General features: G+C 43.9%; 1 protein-coding gene across 2 annotated transcripts in view; it reads right to left on the bottom strand.

Moving 5' to 3' along the window:
* SLC9A6 (solute carrier family 9 member A6) overlaps positions 1-26987 on the bottom strand; it is a 124672-nt gene that overhangs the window by 29081 nt on the left and 68604 nt on the right. Inside the window, exons 13-16 of one of the 2 annotated variants that reach the window (XM_068250969.1) lie at positions 24722-24752; positions 12020-12099; positions 10445-10550; positions 9132-9385 (exon numbers count right to left, since the gene is read on the bottom strand). In XM_068250969.1, the coding sequence (XP_068107070.1) occupies positions 9132-9385; positions 10445-10550; positions 12020-12099; positions 24722-24752 (471 nt within the window). Of the gene's footprint in view, positions 1-8778; positions 9386-10444; positions 10551-12019; positions 12100-24721; positions 24753-26987 lie in introns of those variants that run through there. The other variant, XM_068250971.1, reaches the window with a different exon arrangement.

Raw genomic sequence — 26987 nt, 5'->3', positions numbered from 1 at the left:
GGACATATGGGAAAATACAATACATGAGTTTTAATTATGGAGGCATGTATTATTTTAAAACTATAATGGCTGAAAACTGAGAAATAATGATTTTTTTCCTTTTTTTTCTTACTCTTCCTGTTAAAATGCATTTACAGTAAAGTGGCTCTTAGCAAAATGTACCACCCAAAGAAAGCCTAATTGGTGGTGGAAAAAACAAGATATAGATCAGTTCATTGTGAGAAGTAGTGATAAAGTTATAGGCTAATGAATGGGAGGTGAACATTGCTCGAATGCATAAAGTGAAAACGACTGAAGGCTGAAGTGGGTACCTCAAATTTACAAGCCATGTCTAACGAAAACAGTTTATTATACAGAGCAACCAGATTCTTATCATCCTGCCAGTACAGAGAGTGAGAGAAATTATCTAATTGCCAAGACAAAACATAGTTTTCTTTTTATATTTTTTATAAAAAAAAAAAACAAAAAAGCAAAAAAAAAAAAAAAAAGCAAAAAAAAAAAAAAAAAAAAAAAAGAAAACAACTTTATGCTACAAAATACAAAGGATACAACAACAAAAAATGTCCGTATCCATTCATGGTCTATGTGCATGCTGAACAGAAAAGTTATGCGAGAAGTCACACCCTTAAAAAGGTAACGTATAGTGTCCAATACATTTTTTATGTTTAGTACTAAAATATTTATATTCTTTTAATCAGGTAAACAGTAAATATTACAAATTAACTTTTTAATAAAATTATTTGTGTACATAGGAGGAAATTTGTAAGTAGAAAGGTTTCTTTTTATTTATTTATTTTTATTAAACACATCTCTAAAATGACTAACAAAGTCCCCAAAACACATGGGCTGGCTTCCAGTTGTACCTGGTAGAGATGACCTTCTTCTGTCTGAAAAACTATAAAAACCTCATAAGCTGCCAAGCCCTCTCATTAGAATGGTAACAAATGACAGCGATCAAAGAGGCTTTTGTCATAGATGGTTTTCTGGCATTTGTAAAGAGGTTCCAAGACACTTTCGGCAACGCTAGTTTGTTTTTCTGCATAATGCAGGAGGGAAGCACTGCAGCAGCTCCGGTATGTGCCAGTGTGTCAGTGCAAATACTGTGGTTGGCAGTAAACTCCTTTTCTCTTCACACCTACTCTTTGATTGATTGGCTCAGTGGCACAGGACATACCTGGGCTGCTGTAAGGGCCACTTCCCCCTCCTCTTATGGCACAAGAAGCCTTTGCAAGGGCAGAAAACTTTTCAAGAGGGGGCATGGCTAAACAAAGCCTGTATTTTCTGATACAAAAAGCTCAGTTTTTAAACATTTATTTAAGCTTCTCTATTATATCTTCTGTGGACAGTGCTGGCAGTTTGGAATTTATTTTTACACTTTAGTTTCGCCTTAAAGGGGAACTGAAGAGAGAGGTATATGGAGGCTGTCATGTTTATTTCCTTTTAGACAATACCAGTTGCCTGGCAGCCCTGCTAATACTCTGCCTCTAATACTATTAGCCATAGCCCCTGAACAAGCATGCAGCAGATCAGGTGTTTCAGTGGTTCAGACTTATAAGTCTGATCTGACAAGACTAGCTGCATGCTTGTTTCTGGTTTTAATCAGATACTACTGCAGAGAAATCGACCAGCAGGGCTGCCAGGCAACTGGTATTGATTAAAAGGAAATAAACATGACAGCCTCCATATACCTCTCTCTTCAGTTCCCCTTTAAGTGGCCATTGGAAAATCTTACCCTCAAACACAATCGAACACTTAGCATTTATCAGTGGTCGTTTCACAGTGCGTGGAAAGCTATAAGGGCCGGGTTCACATCTGCTTAAAACACATACCGTTTGGGATTTTTTTTAAGCTCCACTTAACCTCAGGAAGCGGATCCTATGTCAAAAATATCAGGGCTGTGGAGTCGGAGTCGGGACAATTTTGGACACCCGGAGTCTGAGTCATTGATTTCATAAACTGAGGAGTCGGATTATTTTTGTACAAAATACACAGCCCTGTTAAGTATTAGACTAAGGAGTCGGAGCCATTTTGAGTACCCGGAGTCGGAGTTGTTGTTTCATAAACTGAAGAGTCAGAGTCGGAAGATTTTTGTACCGACACCACAGCCCTGAAAAATAGGATCCGCTTCCAGTTTGCTCCGGAACATGAGACAGAATGAAAGTCCCAACTTGGCACATTTTCCGGGACTTAACAGGAAAAGGTGTCTATTCGCCGCCATGACGTAATACTACTCATGTGTCCCACCACCCATCGGTCCCTTCTATACAGCCCGGTGGCCGGTATTAGCATGGGGATCTCAACTGGGTTGCAAAAGACCAATGGGAATCCTCAGCAACAGAAAGAATTCTCATTGGTTCATGTTGGACCAATTAAAAATCTTCCTGTTGCTAGTTCGTCTGCTGCAGCCTATGGAGAGCCTAATACTTCTGCTGGCCTACAGGCTGAACAGATGGACCGAACAGCAGCGGCAGGACAGGTGAATGGCAATTCATACGGGCAGACGTGATCGGTGCAGGAGCGGACACGGAGTGGAAGGGTAAGAACTGTTGCATGCGGATGCAAAACGGAGAGAACGCATCCGCCTTGCGGAAGCGCTTACTGTTTCTATTCTGCATCTACTTAAGTGTGAACTGGCAATAGCTGCACAACCTATGTGAACCAGCCTTTGCTTGGCAGATAGGGAGATTAAGCTCACTATACACATTATATGCATGAGAAGATACAACCTTTCAACTGTCATTCCTACCAGTAGCTGAAACCCAGAAGAAATTAAACATTTTATTTTTTTCATATTTTCCTGACAAACATTTAAAAAATGCACTTTTAGACTTAAACACTATAAAACACATATTAAAAAAAATCTTTACTTTAAAACTGGCAGAACATAACTGCAGATGAGGTCAAATACAAAACACAGTGAGGCCATAAACTGAGCAGGTACCACAGAATACATACATGTGACCAGGAGAAGATGGTTGGGGAGAATGTCTGGAAGGTACCGATATATACAGGAAATCACTTGTTCTAGGTTCCTGGCATACTGAGGCAATGTAAAAACAAAAGATTGTGCAGTACAGAACTGTCAATTAAACAGGTTACCTTTATTTGTTAAATGAAAACATTTCCCGCCTTGAGGTATGTTTTCCCAGCATCTGTTGGTTGCCAGAAAATATGGTCTGATCTTTGTTTATACATCCCACATGATAAGATAACATTTAGCAGGTAACCATGCTACCCGATAGTAACTAGGCCACACTGTATGAGTGCTAAACTTTTTTCATAGCAATGTAGACAAGCATCAGCAGGAAATGCAGGTTAATAGACTGAGCACCTAATTTTTCTTCGGCTCGCTTCACACTTACTGTGAAAATGGACACATTTTGCCATTTTCACAGAATGCAGGAACGGATGTGTCAACAGATCCTATGCTAAAGGAACCATTCACACTAGCGCATTGTCAACTGAGCAGTTTGATCTGTTCTGGGAATTGTAAAGCAATGTACCGACGTGCGCCGTTCTTCCTCATCGCAGATGCTGCGGATGCCAACGGAATAAATGAAATCCTATGGGAACAAAATAGCGTCCTTTCTCACCATGTTTTACGCATGCGTATCTAAACGTTATCACTCACCTGTCCTATCATCTTCTGCCCCCAACTCCACTTCTGCTGCTGCCATTGCCGCTCAGGTCCGCAGCAGTTTATGAAATTACCCGACTATCCTGCTTATCTTCTACCTGTAATACTGTAAGTCCCATAAGCATGCTAGACAATGGGTGATATTCACAATCACACATGCGGTAAGAGATTTTTTACCACTATATTACCACCAGTGATAATTTCCGCATTTTTTCCCCACATTCACTAAAAATGTAGTGAATGTGTGTGTGTGTGTGTGTGTGTGTGGGGGGGGGGGTGTCTGTGTGTGTTTAACACAACTGCTGTAGTACACTACATGCAGCAACCGAAAAAGTTTGATTGGCCGCGATGTTCGCACAATCACTGTCAGACGCATTGAGATGAACGCTCACATTCATCTGAATAGAGGGGTGGGTCAATCCCGGCACTGAACAAAGTCCCCAAGCTCCAGCAGTTGCCTGTCTGAACCAAGCTATAGGCAGTCTGCCTAAAAATGAGAGATAAGCACTACTCCATGGATCCGACTGCCTGATGCGGATGCTGGGTGCACATGACGCAATTTCCCATCCAATCAATGGATAATCTGACGAGAAGTAGTGTTGTGAGTACATGTTGAAACTACTCCCAATCAATAGCGGGATCGTTTCTCCGATACTTCACAAAAAAATCAATCATTGATCAGGTGCAGATCAGACGGAAATTAATCGCTTTGATCTCAGAATCAGAATCAGAATCATTTTTATTTCGCCAAGTACAGCGGGAGCTGTACTCGGAATTGATCGTGGTTCACATGGCTTAGACATAGTAAACAACAAGATGCACACATAAACAATTAAGAACTACAGTGATGATATATATCTGTTCAACACAAGTGACAGTCCTGGGTCAGCAGTCAGTGCTTTACTACCTGCCGTGCAGGAGCAGTCCAATAATAATAACTGACCGAAAGACCCCGCTAGTGCATGCTAGTAGGCCGGCCTGTCAGGGGTTGGAGTTCAGCAGCCGTACCGCTTGGGGGTAGAAAGTGTTCTTCCGTCTGGTGGTTTTGCATGGTATAGACCTGAAGCGGCGGCCCAGTGGGAGGAGCTCGAAGTAGCGGCTGCCTGGGTGGGAGGGGTCACGGGAGATTGCTGCGGCCCTCTTCCTCATCCTGGCGGGGTGGAGGAGATCAAGAGGTGGAAGAGGAGACCCGATGATTCTCTCTGCGTCAGTTATGACTCTCTGCAGTTTCTGTCTATCGCTGGCTGTTGCGCCTGTGTACCAGACTATGACTGAGGAGCAGAGGATGGATTCTATAGTGGCAGTGTAGAAGCTGGTCAGCAGCTCCCTGGGCATGCCAAATCTCTTCAGTTGGCGCAGGAAGAACAACCTCTGCTGGGATTTCTTCTGAATTTTGGTGGTATTCTGCTCCCACTTCAGGTTGTTAGTGAGAGTCGTGCCGAGGAACCTCACAGATGTCACCCTAGAAACTTCGGTTCCCCCAATGAGGACAGGGGGGAGGGGGGGAGGGTTCCTCCTGAAGTCTACTACTAGCTCAACAGTCTTTGCGGCATTGAGTACTAGGTTATTGTCTATGCACCAGTTGCAGATTCTCTCGACTTCACTGCGGTACTCATGCTCTCCGTTGCTGCCAATTAGGCCGATGATAGTGGTGTCGTCTGCAAATTTGATGACTTTCACAGAGTCCGTGGATGATATGCAATTGTTGGTATAGAGGGAGAACAGTAGTGGTGATAGTACACAGCCTTGTGGAGCCCCTGTATTGGTGATTCTGACGCTGGAGTAGCAGTTACCGAGTTTCACCTGTTGCGTTCTGTTTGTCAGGAAGTCCTTGATCCATGTTCGAAGGGTGGGATCTACTCCGAGCTGCGTCAAGTTAGTGAGCAGGGTGTCTGGGCAGATCGTGATCTCACTGATCGGACGGGAAGCATTGTGTGTGCCCAGCATAGCGTATGCATGAATACGCCGCCGAGAGACTTGGGTGCAGGATACAAGCGATATACGGCTTACCCTGCTCTTGCACAAGTCCCGGCGGCACTAATTACTATTCCCCCCTCCAGGTCAAAGTGGATAGTGGGGAATGATGTAATTCGGCTACCAACTATTTTTAAAAGTAACTTCAGCTCCATCTTCTGACATTGCCGAAGTTACTCACTGTGCTCCGTTATAGCCATAATTCCTATTACAGTCTATGGTGGCACCGGATGCGCCCAAATCTCCTGTGCTATATCCGACGTTCGCCCTGCATAAGGCTTCTTTTACACTGCAAATTGCAATTCCAAATTGTGATTCTCACTGGATGTCAGCAACACAAGAAGACAAACGCAGCATGCAGGACTTTTGTTAAATCGCATCAAAAATTGGAATCGCATCAAACTCAGAAATCGGAATGGCATGTAGAGCCCTTAGAGACATATCTGATCTGATTGACAGACTAGGCCCCTATGGAACATTGCTTGCATGCAAAACACAAATCTGATCACTACACCTCAATGAAACATTGGGAGTCTCTGTTGTGCGCCGAAAACATCTAAATAGTTAAAATATTTAGTTTAATACAGCAACTCTTATATTCTCATTTTGTCCATTGAGGAATAGCTGTACCCTTTATAGATAACATTTCCTATTAAAAGCATATGTGTCCAGCTATACATAAGCAGTATAGTTGGCCATATTATTATTAGTAGTAGTATTATTATTTTGCATGGTAGGTGCTCTTTAACATTGGAATCCAAACTAATTGTTGTTAAATTCATTTTGTAACAGCTGTGCAGTGTCGCAACATTTTCCTGTGGAATGCAAATTTAAAAATAAACTCTGGCTTAGAAAGTTGCATTTCTTAAACCTCTTTTCGGCTGGAAACATTAAAATGTGTCCTTTCTGCTGGCAAGGGACAAGAAAACAATCAAGCATGAATCTTGGCTAGGCTTTTATGTGAAGGAGATGGCAGCAAGGCTTCGATAAACGGGGATAAAATGCGCTGGGGCCAGAGCTATATAATATTCCATATAGGATAGATAAGATGGAAAGGAAATCTCCACTGAAGAGTGGCAGCAGGATGGAGGGGGACCAAAATTCATGTTACTCCATATTCAGCTGTCTAAACATCCTGAACTAAACCTTAGCCTGCTGCCAACGCCCCGTGTTTTGGATAAAAAGGGCCTCTGTATAGACATGGGGAATCGTCTTACAAACAGGCTGGAGGGTAGGAACACACTATACAATTTTTTTTAATAGATTTGATGTACGATTCAATAGAAGAGGCCTCATCAGTCAATGTATAGTAAAGTCCCAGTTATTCAGAACTCAACTAACCCAGAAGTCTCAACCAACCAGCACAAATCGCCGGCAGTACTCTCAGTGGGGGAAGACCAACTTCTTAGGCTGTTTGTGGGCTCTGTTGTGCTTAATACAGAGGTCATGGTTAAGGCAAAATGGACCTTTATAAACATGAATGTACATTCTGCTGAAATGCGCATACACCCGCGTGCCCCTTTCTAGTCCTCAATGAAGGGACATTAGCTGGTTAAGCCAACTGTCTAATATATCACCATTGCAATTTGGAAATTGTGAAGACTCGAGTACAAATTTACAATTTACCCAACTGTATTTAGAATATGACCAACAATTCCTAACTAAAATACAAGCTTAGTTACAGAGCTCTGGCTGCATCTAAATAAGGATGATGAGAGTTAGCAGTGGAGGGGAAGATCTTTTCCAACTTAACCCAAAAATAAGTAGTGTTAAGGTATAAAAATACAAGGGTTATCATTTAGACTAGCAAAAGGAGATCAATGGGCTGGGAGGGTGGTAATCTGCCATTTAGACAAAAGGTCCATAACAGTCCCAACACACAACATCTTGCTGACTCCTGTAGGAAGCAGGGAGGTTGATTCTAGACAGAGATGAAAACAAAATAACAGCACATTGTCATTGTGTGATACCTTTTACTAAAAAGATATGCATGTATTACACGCACAAGATTGTGAAACGGACACCTAATCGTGAACATCTGCAGTGAAGACCGGACTACTAGCACTTTGATCAAGACCAGACTTGGACTCAAAGTGATGTCACACTTGGCCTTTTCAACTCCCCCTCTCCCCAGTCCCCTTTCATCACAGCATTGCACTTAATCTTTTTAATAACAGGTACCAGCATAATTATAATTTAGTATTTATATAGCGCCATCTTACGCAGCCCTGTACGGAGTATATTGTTTTGTCACTAACTGTCCCTCAGAGGAGCTCACAATCTAATCCCTACCATAGTCATACGTCTATGTATTTATTGTTTAGTGTATGTCTAAGGCCAAATTTAGGAGGAAGCCAATTAACTTATTTGTATGTTTTTGGGATGTGGGAGGAAACTGGAGTGTCCAGAGGAAACCCACACAGACACGGGGAGGACATACAAACTCCTTGCAGACGTTGACCTGGCTGGGATTTGACCCGGGGACGCAAGCACTGCAAGGCAAGAGCGCTAACCATTAGACTACAGTGTCCCCTTTCCTCTTGTTCTTATCCTTTTTTCAACCCGTTACTGTACAGATCCCTGGGACGTCCCGGGCTGTTATATCCAGCACAGCCCTTGTGGTGTCCGATTGTGCTGCCCTAAGGATTACACTGCCCTTCACGTGCATTACAATCCTGTGCTGCCACATTTTCCATTATCTTTTGCTGCCAATATTTGAGGCCCAATATCTCTCCACCCATGCCTCCTACACACCCAAAATTGAAGGTAGGGAGTAATCCCCTGAACTCTTGCCAGTCCCAAGATATGGTATATGTGCCTATCTTATGAACCAGTGGGGCTGGGGGGGGGGGGCTGACATTTGGCACTGAGGTAGTTTGGGGAGAGGAGGACTAGAATTTAAAGAATTGGGATGATTGTATTAAAGATCTCACTGAGCCTGCGTATTATGGGAAGTAGCTCAGAGGCATAGGGAAGCCTATCCCTGTCCCCACCCTCTGCATTTAACTTCTCACTGGAGTTTTCATCTATGCTGCACTGCATGTAGAGAGCTGCCGATCGTAGCAAGATCCGTACCTTACTTCAATGCACACAAAATGAGACGTGAAGATTCCATTACAGTATAAAAGCAATTCCTTCTATTAACAGTCCAAAAAAAAGGCCGAGAATAAATTAAACCTGAATACTATTTCAAGTAAGAGAATAATACATTGGCAATTCTTTTCACATAACAAGCTGGGACGTTGTGACATCCGCCATACAGCACTGAGAGTCATCACTATGCTTTGTTGAATGGCTTCATTTAAAGTGCAATCAAAAAGTCTCTCAAAACAAAAAATGTGATCTTCACGAAAAGCATCAAAAGAGGTTCCCTCTGATGCGCGATAAATAACATTTATACAGCTCAAACAATCAGAGCCATGCAGTAGGTAGTACAACATACTGGCAGGATTAGAAAACACAAAAATGTTACAGTATAACCCTTTCCCCATTAAAAAATGAAAAACCAGTAATGATCTACATGGGACTTGGCCTCCTGTTGACTTGCAGGCTTCCTGGAGCTTCACATTCCTCCATGACCAGACGTGTTCCTCTTAGGACAAGTTCATGATCCCCACAAATTAACTCTCCGTCTATTCCATCTTCTGCGTTGTTCACAATGCCCCTCCTCGATGCACCAGGGTCTGTGCTCACTGTAGTGTCGCCGTATGTTAAACTTATGTCCCCATCATTCAGTATGAGGTCAGAGTCGTCATCTTTCAACTGCTCCTGGTTCTGCAACACAAATTGGAAATTCTTAAAGTGGTATGAAATTCAGCTTTTGTCTTTGTTCTAAAGAGGTTATTTACAGCAGGTAAACAATAAAGCACAAATACTTTGAAAAGCAGATTTGTTCTGAAAAGCAGAGATAGTGTACACAGCAAGCTATAATATGTTCTATGCAAGATGAATTCAAAGAAAAAAAAAACATGAGCTAAAACAAAATATTTAATCTTCCTGCTTTTTTTTTTTTTTGTTTTTTTTGTTTTTTTTTTGCAAATGGTGAACTCCAAACTTTTTTAAAATGGACCTGAACTCTTGCTCAGGAGAGATGGAAAACAGAGAAATCCACCCTGTGTGTGTTTGTAGAGAACAGCCTATCTAATTCTTCTCAGCTAGTAATAAGATAGTGTAATTTGATCTCCCAGATGTGAGCCTGCTGAGTTGTGAGCCAATATGTAAACACAGGAGGTGAACCCTTTCTGTGCTCCCCAAATACCAGGAAGTAACCACACTGTACCATCTGAGGAGCTCTGCTTATATTTTAGCGTGCATAGAGTGGGGGTATGGTTACCCCTTGGTGCGATCTGGCCACCGTAAATGTCACTCAGGCTGCCCTCGCCAATCCACTGAAAAAAACCTCAAAAAAAGAAGGGCACTCTGAGGTACTGCAGAAAGATGGGTGCTCTCCCCGCCAGGACTGGTCTCACCTGATAGTGATGCGGCTGTCAGTAGTGCCCAGCCGGTACAATCGCCTGCGTCCCTCTTAGCAGAGCCGGGGACCGAGCTCTCCGGAAGACCGCTCCCAAGTGACTACAGCAGTCTGCAGTACCTCAGAGCGCCCTTCTTTTTGTTTATGTGGCTTATCTTTTAGGGCAGAGAGGAAATTCTAAGTTCTGGTCCACTTTAAAAAATACCAAAAGACTCTTAAATAGGTATTGCTGTAGGTACTAGATGTGCAGAACTCAATTTTACTCCATGTAAATGACGTACAACTGTAGAAGCCAATTTTAAATAACTCAAACTTCCATTTTCTCACAAACCACAGGTACAGGAAAGTAATAAGCGCCTTACCTCATAGGCTTGTGGACTTGTTAGACATCTTGCAATTGGACCGCAACAGTTGGGAAGCGTTGCAGTTAGGGGGGGTCCACTGTGTGTCAACAAGGGTTTCAGATAGCTGATTAGGTTAAGGAAAATTTGCAGAACTGCGTTTGGATGGATATACTTTTTATAATACCTGAGAGCCTTTAAAGGGATTGTGGCACTGTGTGTAGGCAAGGAAACATACTCAGCACATACTTCATCAGATCATCCAATAGAGAATGCTGACTGGAAATGCTGATACCGACTAAGGATATGTTTAATATGTTAGTTTGTCGTCATTTCCCAAACCAGCATTCTCTAGTGGCACTAAGGAGTACTATACAGGGGCATTTCAGAAAAGCACCACAGCACATGTAATCCTATGGGATTACTCACACTGCGGCGATCGCGGTGCGATTTCTGCTGATCACATACACGCTGCATACAGCAATTTCCAGCTGATTGCATTGCGATTCTCTTTCAAGTGAATGAGCATTGCAATGCAATCGGCCAGAAAATGCTGCATGCAGCCCATATGTGATCAGCGGAAATCGCATCGCAATCGCTGCAGTGTGAGTAATCGTAGCAAACATCTCAATGCAAAATCATGATCACAATTGGCTACTGATTTGGGATTCCGAGTGTGAATGAAGACTTCGGCCTCTTCCACACTTATGTATTGTAAAATGCACATAAAAGCACACAGGCACATTTATGTAACTCATTTTAATACTCACATGACTTCCTAAATAGAACAAAGATTTCCAGAATGAAAGAACATATCCTTTCCAACGCTGTATAATCAAAGAAGAAGAGAGAGTCGGCACTAGCAATCAAACAAAGGGTAATGGTGAGTGTGATAAGCCGGTATGCTTCTAACAGTGCGCTCTGGAATAAGAAAGTCTCATAAGCATAAGTGAGATGAAAGTCCTTTATTCAACACAATGCAAGTGTACAATACATCACCTTATCCCACATTTTCCTACAGGACACTTTGACAATGTATTCCCTTTTTCAAACCCCGATTTCTCATCCTGCCTAGTACCTGCACCTATATATACCGTAGATCTGGATCTGCAATATACAGCTCTGGACACTACATGGAAATAGTGAGCATTGATTGTTACCCAGTTAACTACTGGAGCCTTCTGGGAAGAATTACAGAGACAAGTTACCCTGGTTACAAGGTGTGCTCCCATGGCAGACTGTGCCCATGCAGATACAATGACATCGTGACTCATGGCAAATACCAAGAATTGTCTGCCCCAGGTCACAGTCTTGGGAGAAGTGCTGAACAGCCGACAGGCTTTCCTCCCTCCCTACCCCAAATCCATGGCTTTATGTCCATTCTTTCTTATTGTATTGCACTTGCATTGTGTTGAATGAAGGACTGTCATTGCTTCACTATACAGTAGTGCTGCAACACTGTATAATGCAGGTTTCTACTACTCCTGTTCATACACTGGAGGTCTTTACTCACCGTAATTAATTGCACAATAATGCAAATATCAGAACCTGCAAAACCTGAAGAGCTTAGCATGTAAATTATAACCTCAAGGATACTTGTGGTCAAAGTTGTACCACAGCCTAAAAAGCCAGGCGCTCTCTGCTTTTGTGCTCCTGCGTTCACCCTCTGGAAGTCCCTGCAACAAGAGAATAAAGTCATAAGACACTTTATCATTCACCTATGAAGAATGAACATTTATATTGCCCTTCCCAACCCTCTAAAACGATGAGGTTCTATCACCACACAAACAAAACACAGATATCGCAAAATAAGGAAATATGGATAAGAGAGCAGCAGTTGCTTTCAGAGGAATTCCAGGCATCCAATACAAAAGTCTTATTAGTGCATTTATAGCAGACTGTGGCATAAAAAGAACAAAAATATCTTCTGTACAAGTATGTTATTTTATGCCTAAGAAGAGTTGTCTTATGATCACTAGACTCAGCTTCCTGGACTTCTAGGCTGAAGGTAGAAATATACTTCAATGCATAAAGGCATTCTGAAGAGACAGGCACTAGGTAACTAGCTTATGATGCACACCCCTCTCTTCCAGTGCTAAAAAATGACCGCCGGGAAGAATAGAGCCCAGAGGTCACATGATAGCCATGATTAGCAGAACAATAAGATACCTGGTAGAAGCCACTGGAGAAACCGCTCACACCACCCCAGGACAGTGCAGGACCAGGACAGGCCAATCCAATGGAACATAGACAGAAGGGTGTCCGCACAATATCCTATAATTGAAGTTCCTTTATTATGGACGTATCCAAACAAGCTCACACATCATATACTGGGCCGGATTTCTGGCAAGGCTAACCTAGGCAGTGACCTAGGGCGCCAGATAAATCAGCCTAGTTTTTGGGCGGGTGAGAGGCAGTATGCACTTGTATAGTGTGCCGGCAGGAAATAGGATCAAAGCACCTAACCGCGCTAATCATTCATGCCGATTGCCGACCACCAGCTTTTAAGTCCTGACTCCACCAGAGTGCTTTTTGCAAGCAGCAGCCAGACCTTCTCAGTTCGCAGCCGCCCTGTGTGATTGCAGATAGCAGCGGGTGGCCGCGGGCAGGCTGGAGGGCCGGTGCTAATTTCGTCGGTACACCGGATCTGACGTGACTTGCTGGCTGGGGAGGGAATGAAAACACGTGGCTGGCGGAGGGGGGGGGGGGGGGGGGTTGAAAGATCCTAGCAGCAGCGAGGCAGAGCAGTTGCTGAAACGAGCAGGCATTGTGATGACACAGAGTAGCCTTGGAAGCCCGGGGACTAATTCATATACACGGAGACTTGTTCCTTCATGGATGCAGGCAGTCAGCTTGTAAAAATGCACACAGACGTGTAGAGCAGTATCTATGCTTGCTGCTACCTCCAGTCTGGCTGGTTTTGGTACGTCGGCTTCTGCTCCCCACCCCCTGAACATACAAACTCTTTTGCAGATAGTGATCTGGCTGGGATTCAAACCAGGGACCCAGCGCTGCAAGGCGAGAGAGCAAACCACTACGCCACTGTGCTGTGTGTGTGTGTGTGTGTGTGTGTGTGTGTGTGTGTGTGTGTGTGTGTGTGTGTGTGTGTGTGTGTGTGTGTCTGCTAAACATCTACTTATGTGCCTAAGAACAATACTGTAGTTTAAAGAAAAAAATTGTTCCATTCCACTTTAAAGAGCTGCACAGATGGGGGTGGGGGTTAGAATGCTGTTGTTCATGGGGCGGCTGCTGATTGTTGGCCTTGGGTGGTAAAAAGTACAAATCCGGCCCTGATCATATAGCTGACATGTTTCGAACCAACAGGTTCTTACTCATAGCTATGAGTAAGGACCTGTTGGTTCGAAACATGTCAGCTATATGATGTGTGAGCTTGTTTGGATACGTCCATAATAAAAGGAACTTCATTTATATAATAAGATACCTGCACAGAGCGACTTTATACACTTTTCACCGAGATGTATAGGGATATGCGAGAATGGAACATGACTGTTGGCTCACTACCCACTATTAGAAAAAAAAAAGTTGTCTCTATCCAAATATTTATGGACCTCACTGTATGACAAATTCTGTATTTAAAAGAGGTTTAGATGTTCCCCTTGCATTAAAGGACGTCTGTGGCTATACTTACTAGTCCATTCCCAGTAAAGTTGATCCAGGGATTTTATCTGACTACCACCTGGAGTCCAGAAAGATTGGTTATCCCCTACAAAGTTAATTGGCAAGCCTTGTAAGGGGTTTTTTTTGTGCCTTCCCTTCGAGTAGATTAACCGGGATACATGAGGATGCAGGAGAGAAAGGTACCTAAAGCTTACTTTATGGTACTTGAAGCTTACTGTATTTAATTTTTGTGGTTGAACTCGATGGACGAATATCTTTTTTTTTTCAACCAAACTATATAACCCTATGCTAGCAACAAATTCCTGTACTGTGCCCAACGGATCGGTCTCCAGACCTGGCAACAGGAGAGGAGATGACACAAAAAGATACAGCAGTGGGGGGGCGGAGCGCAACATGGCCGCGTGAGGTTGTGTTTTTCCTGAGCTCCCGGCCACATGCTAGAAAAGCCTGAATTTCAAGCCCCGTTCGATCACCCTTGATACCCAGATGTGGTATGGCAAGCAAGAGAAGGCATAGAACAGCAAAAAAGGATCCCTCGGCAGCCTCCAAGTCGTCTAAGGACACTCTAGACCGCTTCCTTACCCCACGAGCAACGAGAAGCTCTTCTTCAAAGATGGCCGACACTTCCGTGGCGGGCCCTTCAACTAGCTCGCAGGGATCCTCGGTGAGCAATCGTGCCCTGGAAGAGCTCTGGACCTTCTTAAAAGGGATGCCGACCAAAGATGATATGCAGCAGCAGACGGAGCGCATAGTGTGCTCTACAAAGGCCGAAATAGCAGTGCTGCGCGCGGACATCGCTTCCACTACGCAGAGAGTCTCAGGCCTAGAGGCTGAACTAAACACCTTGAAAGCGGAGGTCTCGAGACTCAGCGCGGACAGAGACCGCCAGGCGCTGCTTCAGAGCGACATGAGAGCACAAATTGAAGACCTCCAAAACCGCAGCCGTCGTAACAACATACGGGTGCGGGGCCTGCCGGAGGCCACCAGGACGGAGGATCTCCAGCCCTCTTTACAGGCCATATTCAATGGCCTTCTCAACAGGCCGGTAGGCTCTGCCATTAAGATGGATCGGGCTCATCGGGCGTTGCGCCCGCTTCCACGGAACTCAGAGCCTCCGAGGGATGTGATCTGCAGAATACATGATTACGCCCTGAAGGATCGCATTATGGCTGCGGCGCGATCCTCGGGCTCGGTGGATTTTGATGGGGCTACCCTGACAATCTATCAAGATCTGGCACCCTTCACCCTGGCGCAGAGGCGCGCTTTGAAGCCTGTCCTGTCAGCTCTACAACGCGCTGGAGCGATTTATAACTGGGGCTTCCCCTTTCAACTTCATGCTCGTCTGGGATCTAAATCAGCAGCATTGAGACACCCCAGAGAGCTGCCGGAATTTTTCAACACCCTGGGAATTCAATCGGTGGCGGCCCCCGAGTGGAAGCCTGATGATCGGGAGTTTGCTCTCCCCCAGCGGGTACGCCGACCACGAAACACGCAAGCTGACCAAAACGTTTCTTCACACCCTGACCAGAATGCACCTGAGTGAGTACTATATTAGCTGGCCCCCTCTCGCTGTCCCGTGCGGGCATATGGCCCCGTCCTCTCTCGGTACATCCACACCCATCCCGTATAACATTCGGTTGAATGACCTGGCAGGCCCTCCCCACGCACTATACCACCCGGTGCTGACTTCACATGTCCCCAGAGCCAGGTGCAACTTTGGGCTCTCTCCCCTCGCCACACGTGGAGAAATTTTCCAGACACTCGTGCTTGGACCTTAATGGATATCGCACTATATTGATGCGCATCAGGTTTGAACATGATCGCGCACACACAGCCAGCTCACCTAACATGGGATATTACTTTCTGTAATTGGAACCTTGGAACTTATATCTACTGCTAAATTGCAAATGTCTAACTATCCTGATACCGATTTTAGAAAGCCTTAGAGCATAGCGAAGCACTATAATATTTCCAATATGATTACAGTGTAATTGCATATAATCTTATCCCATATTGGGCGAAATATGATAATCCTCTAGTGCTGGGTTAATACTACCTTATTTTGGGTCCACTATGGGATCAAACAGGGGAGAATTAATATTTCCATTTAACTGGGTAGGGGAGGGGGGGTCTGGGGTAGTGCGCACTCTGCCATTACAATCTTATGTGTATTTCTGGGGGAGGTGGGGGAGGCGGTTCCCTGCGTGCGCGGGCGGGAGGAGGGATGAGGGCTAACTTACTGTGGTTTAACATATTCTTGGGGTGCTTATGCTGGGTCCAGGGGGGCCCCCGTGTGGCGAGGGCCGGATACATAATCTTATGCCCTGAGGGACCGCCGGTGAGGGATGCGGAGGTTACCATTAGATTTACTAAAAATCCACATTTGTGAGAACTCGTGTCTGTCCCGGTGCTCCCGCCTTACATTATTTAGGGCGCTGGTTGTGTCTGGGGCTTGCCGCTCGGGGGACTCTCGCTTCTTTCTTAACTGGTTTTCATATATGTTGGGAGTTCAAATTTGGGGTTTCATTCACTAAAGGTTAATATTGTTGATAATAATGTGGCTGGGAGGGGCAGGAATCGCTCTCCGAGGAGGTTCGTTTCCTTCCCCTTCCCCTCTTTGGGCTGTCACACGTGACACCCTCTCTCTCTTACTGATGGAGAGGACTAGCCCGGTGTGGGTGGTGGCCCCTGGGGAGGCCTCCCTCCTCAGGTGCCACACCATGGAGCTGGTGCTCCACTTACTGTTGTTCTTGTGTCTTGTTTTGTTTAGTGAATTGTCTGTCTTTTCTCTAAGGCCGGTCCTTTTGTCGGGATTCACGGACTCATTATGGCACACCTTCTCCATCCATCAATATGGCTACACTTAAAGGAATACTTAAGTCAAAAAAAAAAAAATGACATTTACTCACCTGGGGCGTATATATATATACGCTATAGCAGCATAGAGAGTGATAGCAGCGGCTGGGAACGCGGAAAATCAGCCGCGTTCCCAGCCTGTCGGCGGCTGTCGCCGAACCGGAAGTAGCCGCCGGCGGGGACAGGACGATCGGAGCGGGGCTGCGAGGGCACCATCCAGCTTCGGGGTGCTAAAGGAATGCCCCAGGTGATTAAATGTCATTTTTTTTTTGACTTAAGTATTCCTTTAAGGTACAGACGCTCAATGTCAGGGGACTTAATATTCCTGAGAAACGCTCCTCCCTTCTTTCAGAATTGCACCGAAACAGGGTACATGTCGCTCTCCTGCAGGAGACGCATTTTAGGGGAGAGGATCATCCGCGATTGGGGGATAGACGATACTCCCAGGTTTTCCATAGTACATCAAGAGATACAAAAACTAAGGGCGTGTCCATTTTACTTTCCAGAAGGGTGGGTCTGGCCCGGGTGCAGCAGAGCTCAGACTTAGAGGGCAGGTATATCTTGGTGAAGGGTTTACTGAATAACCGCATGATAACGTTTGTCTCGTTTTACGCTCCAAACACTGGTCAGCAGACTTTTTTGGAGCGGTTTCTCCAGGAATTAGACTCCTTCGCTGAGGGGGACTTGGTCGTGGGAGGGGATCTTAACGTGGCGCTGGATCCCGCGCTGGATACATCCTCAGGCAGAGCTGCACTTCCCTACAGGATAGCTAATAAATGCAAGATGGCCCTTCGTTCTAGGCAATTAGTTGATCTGTGGAGGATCTGTAATCCATCTGATCGAGACTACACCTTCTACTCTGGCCCACATGGGGTATACTCCCGTATTGACTATATCTTTGTCTCACATAACCTATTATCAGTTGCCTCAAATGTCCGTATAACCACGTGTCCCATCTCAGATCACTCACCAGTAGAAGCTTCACTACATATTTTGGAGGGTAGACAGGGTCCATCTTCCTGGCGGTTAAATACTTCCCTCTTGAGTGACCAAACAGTGGCTCCTAAAATTGAAAGAGCCCTGAGATCCTACTTCGAAACCAACACTACTGACGGGATTTCCCCAATGTCGGTTTGGGCAGCACACAAGTGCGTAATCAGAGAAGTGCTCATGCAAGAGGGCAGCAGAATTAAACGGGAGAGAAATGAGGCAATTGACAAATCACTTCAAACAATACACAGACTAGAACTCATACATAAAGGTACCTTAGCGAGAGCTGACCTCGAGACCCTTACAGCAGAACGAGAGAAACTGAAATCCTTATTTTATAAAGCACGATTCTCAGCTGAGCGCTGTAAGCGTCATTACTATGAATATGGCAACAAATGTAGCTGCTTACTAGCTCGAGCCCTCAAAACGCAGCAGACATCAAATTATATACCTAGCATACAGGGTGCCAATACAGCAATACATCACAGGTCTCTTTCAATAGCTCATATATTCCGCGACTACTAAAAATCCCTCTACAATCTGCCTGGGGATGCGTCTGGGGGGACCAGGGACGCACTACCCTGTAGGATTAAGAAATATATAAGGGAGTCGGGCATGCCCACATTATCTGAATCAGATATAAAAGATCTTGAGGAGCCGCTCACTCTGGATGAGCTGAGTCTGGCTATCACTCAGTCTCCCTCAGGAAAAGCACCAGGGCCAGATGGCTTTAGCTTGGATTACTATAAGAAATTCTTGGGAATCCTCCACCCGTCTTTACTAAAAGCATTAAACTCTCTAGCGGACCTAGAGTCCCCCACTTCCTTCCCGAAAGACATGCTCATGTCCCACATAACAGTACTTCACAAACAGGGAAAAGACCCTAACCTCTGTCCTAGCTACCGCCCTATATCCCTACTCAATTTAGACTTGAAACTGTTCGCAAAAATGTTAGCTAACAGACTGTCCCCTATGATGTCCCAACTGGTTGTTTTTGACCAGGTGGGCTTCATTCCTGCAAGAGAGGCCCGAGACAATACAATTAGAACCTTGGCAGTGATTCACCAGGCACGGTCGGAGGCCTCCCCAATGATCCTATTGTCTACGGACGCGGAGAAGGCCTTCGACCGTGTCCACTGGGAATTCATCAAAAATACTTTAAGTCATGTGGGGTTGTCCCAAAATATGCTCTCTCGTATCATGGCACTTTACTCTGCCCCTTCGGCCAGAGTGAAGGTCAATGGAGAACTCTCGGACCCGTTCGATATTTCAAATGGGACGAGGCAGGGGTGCCCCCTTTCACCATTTATATTCGCCCTGTCATTAGAGCCATTGCTCCGTAAAATTAGAGCCAACCCAGATATCAAGGGAATTAGGTTCCCATCAGCAGAGCACAAAATAGCTGCCTACGCGGATGATATGCTCTTTTATATCACGAGCCCCCATATTACTATCCCTAATCTCCTAAAAGAATTCGCTGATTATGGCCATTTAGCTAATTTAAAAATCAACTACGATAAATGTGAGGCCCTGGATGTGGGTTTAAAAGCGGGTGTAAAATCAAATTTGCAAGCCAATTTTGCGTTTAAGTGGGCACCCAAAGCAATCACCTATCTAGGAACCAAAATCCCGAGCTCCTTACCTGAGATTTTCAAACTTAACTATGCCCCATTACTTGCCACAATTCGCTCAGACCTACAAAGATGGGACGTGGCGAAGTTCTCCTGGTTCGGACGGGTCAATATAATTAAAATGAATGTTTTGCCCCGATTCTTGTATATCTTTCAAGCCCTACCGATCTCTGTACCTATCTCCTTCTTTCGAGAGATCCGCAAATGTTTCCAGAAATTTATCTGGAGAGGTAAGCCACCTAGAATAAAATACGCCTTAACCACTCTCCCTAAAGAACAAGGTGGCATGGCGGTGCCAAATCTACAGCTGTATCACTCAGCAGCACTAATGATGCGAGTGGTGGACTGGCATCGCCATGACCAAGTAAAACAATGGGTTGGAATGGAGGGGGACCTTGTTTGCCATTCCCTGCCCGGCCTCCCCTGGGTGAGGAGGGGCGCTGCTGCACCTGGGTCAACGTATCCCTTGGTTATGGACACTATAAGATCGTTCATTAGGATTAATAGGTCTTCTCAGCTTTCACCTTGGCCATCCCCAATGATGCCACTCTTAGATAATCATGGGTTCCCACCTGGCATGAACCGTTCAGCATAACAATGGAGAGGTGCCCGCCCCTTGCGGGCATATCACTTACTAGAGGGGAGCTCTTGGCTGGGCATAGCCGAGTTAGAGACCAAACTACAATTATCCTCACTGGATCCCTGGTCTCTGATTCAATTTAAACATTACTTACTCAGTCTGGGAAATAGACAATGCTTTACTCGAAATCTTACGCCATTTGAGCTACTTTGCGATGGGGAGGGCTGTGTCACTAAGGGGATCTCTCAAATATATGCTATGCTTATCACAAATCCCTCATTAACTATTTCTTTAAGATCCAAGTGGGAGACCTCCCTAGATCAAACTTTTTCAGACACTCAATGGTGTAAGATTCTTATTCTGGCCCACAAATGCTCTACTTCAGCTAGAATCCAGGAATCAGGCTACAAAATTTTAACGCAGTGGTACCGCACACCAGAAAGGTTACATCAAATCTTCCCTGAGTCCAGTTCCTTATGCTGGAGATGCGGGACACATACGGGAACCCTGATACACATATTTTGGAGCTGCCCAGCCCTTGGCCCAATCTGGGATGCCATAAAGACCATTATCACGCAGGTAACTGGGGTCGAGGCCTCCGAAGATCCTGCCTATTATCTGCTGCATAACACACCGAGAACACTTGGGAAATATAAGAAATCCCTTTCCAAACATTTGATTAATGCGGCCCGCATAATTATCGCCAGACATTGGAAGTCACCCCAGGCCCCTTCAATAGCTGAATGGCTGCTCGAGATTAAAGCAACCGAACGCATGGAGGACCTATCACACACAATCTATTCAAAAAACGAACAGTTCTTGAAAACATGGAGACCTTGGTTTGAATTTACTGAATCTGATGAATATAAAAATAGAATGGGGAATTAACACCCCCCCCCCCCCCCCCCCCATCCCACTACCCTGGCGTTGTGTGAGCGTCTTGTTTTATATAAGATATGATGGAGACTCTTTGAAACCAAAAATTGTATACAGGCATCTGTGATTCCCTGTACATCTGGGGCCGGCCGGACCTTCTCTCTCTTTCTCTTCTTTTCTTCTTACTGTGTTTGTGTTGTCTTCTGTCCTGTCTTGTATTGTCTTTTGCTCTGAACCAGCTCTAACAGGGAAATAAACGTACCTGGACAGCTTGAACCGAGATATCTTAGGTGGGTGGATCCTGAGTGTATGTTCCCTTTGGGCCTCAGGTGCACCAGAAATATTGAAACCTAAGTGGAACCCTTTCCGGTTTACTAAATCATACACATGGGGGCAGCCATGTGTTATAGAGAAGCGATGTTATTGCTAATTTCTCATTGTCATTTAAAATAGAATACCTGTCTTAGCTGAAATGTTTTAGATATATTCACTGTGCCCTGTTATTATTGGCATGGTGACGCTGGTTGGTCACCTGGTCATTGTAAAACATGTGAATTTTGGGCGCGATGTGAAGCGCTTTGTGTCTTTTTGTTATTATTGTTAAACAAAAACTTTTTTCAAAAATAAAAATCTTTAAAAAAAAAAAAAAGATACAGCAGTCATAACTATTACTGTAGCCTTCAAAAATTGTGTGTTGAGCTGTTCTATGGAATCTGTAGGAGGGAGGGAGAATGGGAGGCCTGTTTTTTCTAGCTTATATAAGTGTTAAGTGCATACACGTGCCCAATTACTGTTGCTTGCAGCGATCTTAAGTTTGATTGGTTCTGCTGCTATGGAGGTGGGGCGAAGGGACAACAGCATAACGCACAATGGAGCAGTAGAGGATAGGAGGAGAATAATGGGTTTGTCTTGTACTCGGCTGAGATTATCCAGATCTTGGTGACACATCAGGGCCGCCGGACACATGCTAGATTCTCGGCAGAGGAGGCTCCAACCAGCTGCTTCAGCCGAGAACTGACTAGCAAGTGTATGAAGCCTCTATCTCTGTACACAGAAGCTAATATTCACTTTTGACAAACAAAAAAATCCAATCAAAATGATCAGACTGCCCACTGATCAGTTAGCAGAACAAATTAATTCTGATAAGAAATGTCCACTAAATTTATACTGGTAGTTATGCGATCAGACATGTTGGCGAATGCCGACTGGTTGTGCACATATCACCCCATGTGTATCTTTAAACATCCACTCAATGTAACAAGACCTGGGCAAAAAACCTGGTGGAACTTGCTGGGAACCACAAGCATGAGCCATCATGCATGTGTATGTTGATTTGCCCTTCCCATCTGATGGATTAAAAGTCAATAAATAAATCTCTATATATCCCCTGAAGAAGACGCTCTAGCCGAAACTCTGGTCAGGAGTATGCAGGAGAACAGAGGCGCCAAAAGGATAAATGGAAGCTAAATGAGCTTAAAACCAAATTCTTGGTTAATAGAGAAGGTAGTGGTGGACTTACCTCCTCCAAGTAGACACACAACGACTGTAGTAAAGACAATATATTTTAATTTATGAACTCCAAATATGCAACGCGTTTCACAGGTTTGATCCCGCTTCATCAGGGATGCCTGGCTCTTCTACTGACCACATATGCTATTGCTCCGTTGTTATTGCCCGATGAAGCGGGATCAAATCTGCGAAACGCGTTGCATATTTGGAATTCGGAAATAAAATATATTGACTGTCTTTACTACAGTCGTGTGTCTACTTGGAGGAGGCAAGTCCACCACTACCTCCTCTATTTACCAAGAATTTGGTTTTTAGGGTCATTTAGCTTCCTTTTATCCTTTTGGCGCCTCTGTTCTCCTGCATAATATTGAGTCCACCCTGGGTGGAGGTTGAACCCCCTTTTTTTCCTCTACAGAGAGCGACTTCTTATTCCTGAGTGGGATCAGGAAAATCTCCCCACTTGCCTTTACAGTGGTTGCCTAATGGTAACCCTGGTTTGTGAGTATTAATATTTACTCTACCTAGTAATCATTTACCAGTACATATTACACTATTGGGGCTCTTGGTGTTCCTTGTTTTTATCTGGTCAGGAGTGTGTATTTTAAATGCAATAAACCAAACAACAATTTAGTAAGTGACATCTGTGTGCAGCGTGGTCAAATCTAAATGCAGTCTGCATTTGTTGGTTATTTTCTGCTCCACTAGCTGGACTAAGGCTGGCCTGCCTATCTTGTGATGTCACACATGCAAGTTGCGTGTTCGCGTATACTGTGGCGTAAGAATCATCCATGTGCAGGCAGAGACACTGACACGCTGTGCAGAGCGGACCACGCAGACCATCAGCCCTGATCTATAGACACTGAGTTTTGTCACAGTAGTAGGCAGGCTACTTGTCTTGTTGTACACCGGGAGGTGACAACAAAAGGACTTCCCATACGCTTCTGCTTGCAATGTGGTTATAACTGTTGAGCTAGGTGTCCTTTAGCGCTGGAAGAAATATCAAGCACAATTGATTGTCTGAAAGGATGGCTGGGGATCTGTCCTGGTGTATGAGGCTTAAACAATAAATATTCAGATATCTTCTTAGCCCTGTTGTATGTAATTTCAGGAGTCTGATCTTCCAGACAAAAAGAACATTCTTCCCATAGCAGACAGAGCGCCCCAGTCAGTCTTCATATAGCAGTCAGATCTCTAAGAAAATGATTCTCAGGAATTCTGAGATAAAATAGATGTAAACTATTCTAATCCATATCAGATGACAAGACACAGCTGGTGCTCGCCGTCATCTGACCGCACAGCAGCATGGGGGCACATGCCGGGCTCACGCAAGCCTAACACCCACACAAACCCATTCAGACATGCCGCTTGCATCATTTGGCTGAATTGTTGCAGAATGACATCACAAGTTATGTTAATCCTTTTTTACAGTCAGTTATCCCTACTGTATTCAATTTACTAATCACAAGAAAAGCCTTTATTGCATTTTCCTCTAAGTCCTTATTCTACAGCAGTTGCTTTTGGGCGCCTTCGATATTTTGGTCCCATAAACAAGACAGAACAATCATAACAGAGGATAATCCTGTGTCTTGGCCTATCACAGCAGGAAAGTTAAAAGGAAGCACGCTGCTTACATATGATGACACAAGCCTTTCCCTAATGATCTAATGTTTATGGAAGGAACACATGACCACAGGCCACGTGGTGGAGCCCTCTGCTGGCCATGTGTGGAATTCACTTTTGTTCCTAAATATAAATTGGCAGCATCTAGCAGCATCTAGCAACCTGCAGCTCAGATCTCATTACACAGAAAGTACCCGTTATAGTGAATTTTAGACAGCAAACGCTGTAAAGCCAGCCACACCCTTACAAAAGGGGACCGAAAAAAAACGCATGAACAAGAAAATAATGAACATGGACCTCAAGCCAAATATTACATGTTTTCTAATTGGTAAATAAAGTAGGGAAGGATTAGAGTATGTTTTTACCAAAAAGTGTATAGGTTTACAGTGCCCAATTAAAGAGACTTCCTGCTGTAAACAACACTAAAAGAAATACGTTGCAACTTCCCTTACCAGGGTAGAGAAAAAGTGTTTAAACCTAAACAAATATTCTAATCTTTCTATAAATAACTACATTTTGGTTGTATTTAAAAACGTTAATTTAAATTCAATTTAAAAACTTAGAATACTGTAATGAATGTTACACATGGATATTTACCGAATGGTCGATATCAGAGTCCACACCCACTCTAAGATAAAAACAAACACAAAATCAGTTAAGTAGTTGATAATATACACCTGTAAAATACAGCAAAATAGTGTCAAAATATCTGAACATTTATCTAGAAACACTGAAAATGGTCACTGTAGGATTAGCATATCAACCTTAGGTAAATCGTTATTGTATAAGGCCCTATTATATATCTTCACTTGCATACATGTGCACTATTGCCAGAGAAAACATGAACATCTTCCCAATACAAGACATTTGTACATCAGATCCAGGAGAAAGCTGAACACTTCCCAGAAAAGTGCCATAGGCCACATACAGACATCAGACCATAGTCTTTGGAAAATGAAAGATCACAGACCAATCTTACCACCCTTCCTGTAGTATAAGAGCCATACTCTACACAGTCTTTTCTATGGAGCTGAACTCCCCATCAGACATAAATCTTTGCAAGATGCTGCACACACAGATGCTGTACAGACACAAAAGATCAGTATCTGCAAAAGATCTGTTCCTGCCAAAAATCCATTCCTGCAAATTGCAATGATAGTCTATGAGATCTGCAGATCATCATACACACATGATTTAACTGACATTCATCTGCAGATCTGCAGATCTGAAAATCCATCCTGGTGGATCTGATCTGCAGATGAATGTCAGTTAAATCATGTGTGTATGATGATCTGCAGATCTCATAGACTATCATTGCAATTTGCAGGAATGGATTTTTGGCAGGAACAGATCTTTTGCAGATACTGATCTTTTGTGTCTGTACAGCATCTGTGTGTGCAGCATCTTGCAAAGATTTATGTCTGATGGGGAGTTCAGCTCCATAGAAAAGACTGTGTAGAGTATGGCTCTTATACTACAGGAAGGGTGGTAAGATTGGTCTGTGATCTTTCATTTTCCAAAGACTATGGTCTGATGTCTGTATGTGGCCTTACTCTCTCTCCGATTGAGACTTATTTTAACCACTTGAGGACCGTGGGCTTTATCCCAGGCACTTTTTTTCCATTCAGACCACTGCAGCTTTCACGGTTTGTTGCTCGCTCATACAACCTACCACCTAAATGAATTTTGGCTCCTTTTCTTGTCACTAATAAAGCTTTCTTTTGGTGCTATTTGATTGCTGCTGCGATTTTTACTTTTTATTATATTCATCAAAAAAGACATGAATTTTGGCAAAAAAATGATTTTTTTAACTTTCTGTGCTGACATTTTTCAAATAAAGTAAAATTTCTGTTCACATGCAGCGCGAAAAATGTGGACAAACAGGTTTTTGATTAAAAAAAAAAAACCTTCAGTGTATATTTATTGGTTTGGGTAAAACTTATAGTGTTTACAAACTATGGTGCAAAAAGTGAATTTTCCCATTTTCAAGCATCTATGACTTTTCTGACCCCCTGTCATGTTTCATAAGGGGCTAGAATTCCAGGATAGTATAAATACCCCCCAAATGACCCCATTTTGGAAAGAAGACATCCTAAAGTATTCACTGAGAGGCATAGTGAGTTCATAGAAGATATTATTTTTTGTCACAAGTAAGCGGAAAATGACACTTTGTGACAAAAAAAAAAATAAAAAATTTCCATTTCTTCTAACTTGCGACAAAAAAAAATGAAATCTGCCACGGACTCACCATGCCCCTCTCTGAATACCTTGAAGTGTCTACTTTCCAAAATGGGGTCATTTGTGGGGTGTGTTTACTGTCCTCGCATTTTGGGGGGTGCTAATTTGTAAGCACCCCTGTAAAGCCTAAAGGTGCTCATTGGACTTTGGGCCCCTTAGCGCAGTTAGGCTGCAAAAAAGTGCCACACATGTGGTATTGCCGTACTCAGTAGAAGTACTATAATGTGTTTTAGGGTGTATTTTTACACATACCCATGCTGGGTGGGAGAAATATCTCTGTAAATGACAATTTAAAAAAAAATTTTTTTTACACACAATTGTCCATTTACAGAGGTTTTTCTCCCACTCAGCATGGGTATGTGTAAAAATACACCCCAAAACACATTATACTACTTCTCCTGAGTACAGCGATACCACATGTGTGGCACTTTTTTGCACCCTAACTGCGCTAAGGGGCCCAAAGTCCAATGAGTACCTTTAGGATTTCACAGGTCATTTTGCAACATTGTTGGTTTCAAGACTACTCCTCACGGTTTAGGGCCCCTAAAATGCCAGGAAAGTATAGGAACCCCACAAATGACCCCATTTTAGAAAGAAGACACCCCAAGGTATTCCGTTAGTAGTG

Source organism: Hyperolius riggenbachi, chromosome 8, assembly GCF_040937935.1.
Source record: "Hyperolius riggenbachi isolate aHypRig1 chromosome 8, aHypRig1.pri, whole genome shotgun sequence".
Taxonomy (NCBI): domain Eukaryota; kingdom Metazoa; phylum Chordata; class Amphibia; order Anura; family Hyperoliidae; genus Hyperolius; species Hyperolius riggenbachi.
This window is presented reverse-complemented; position numbering and strand designations above follow the sequence as displayed.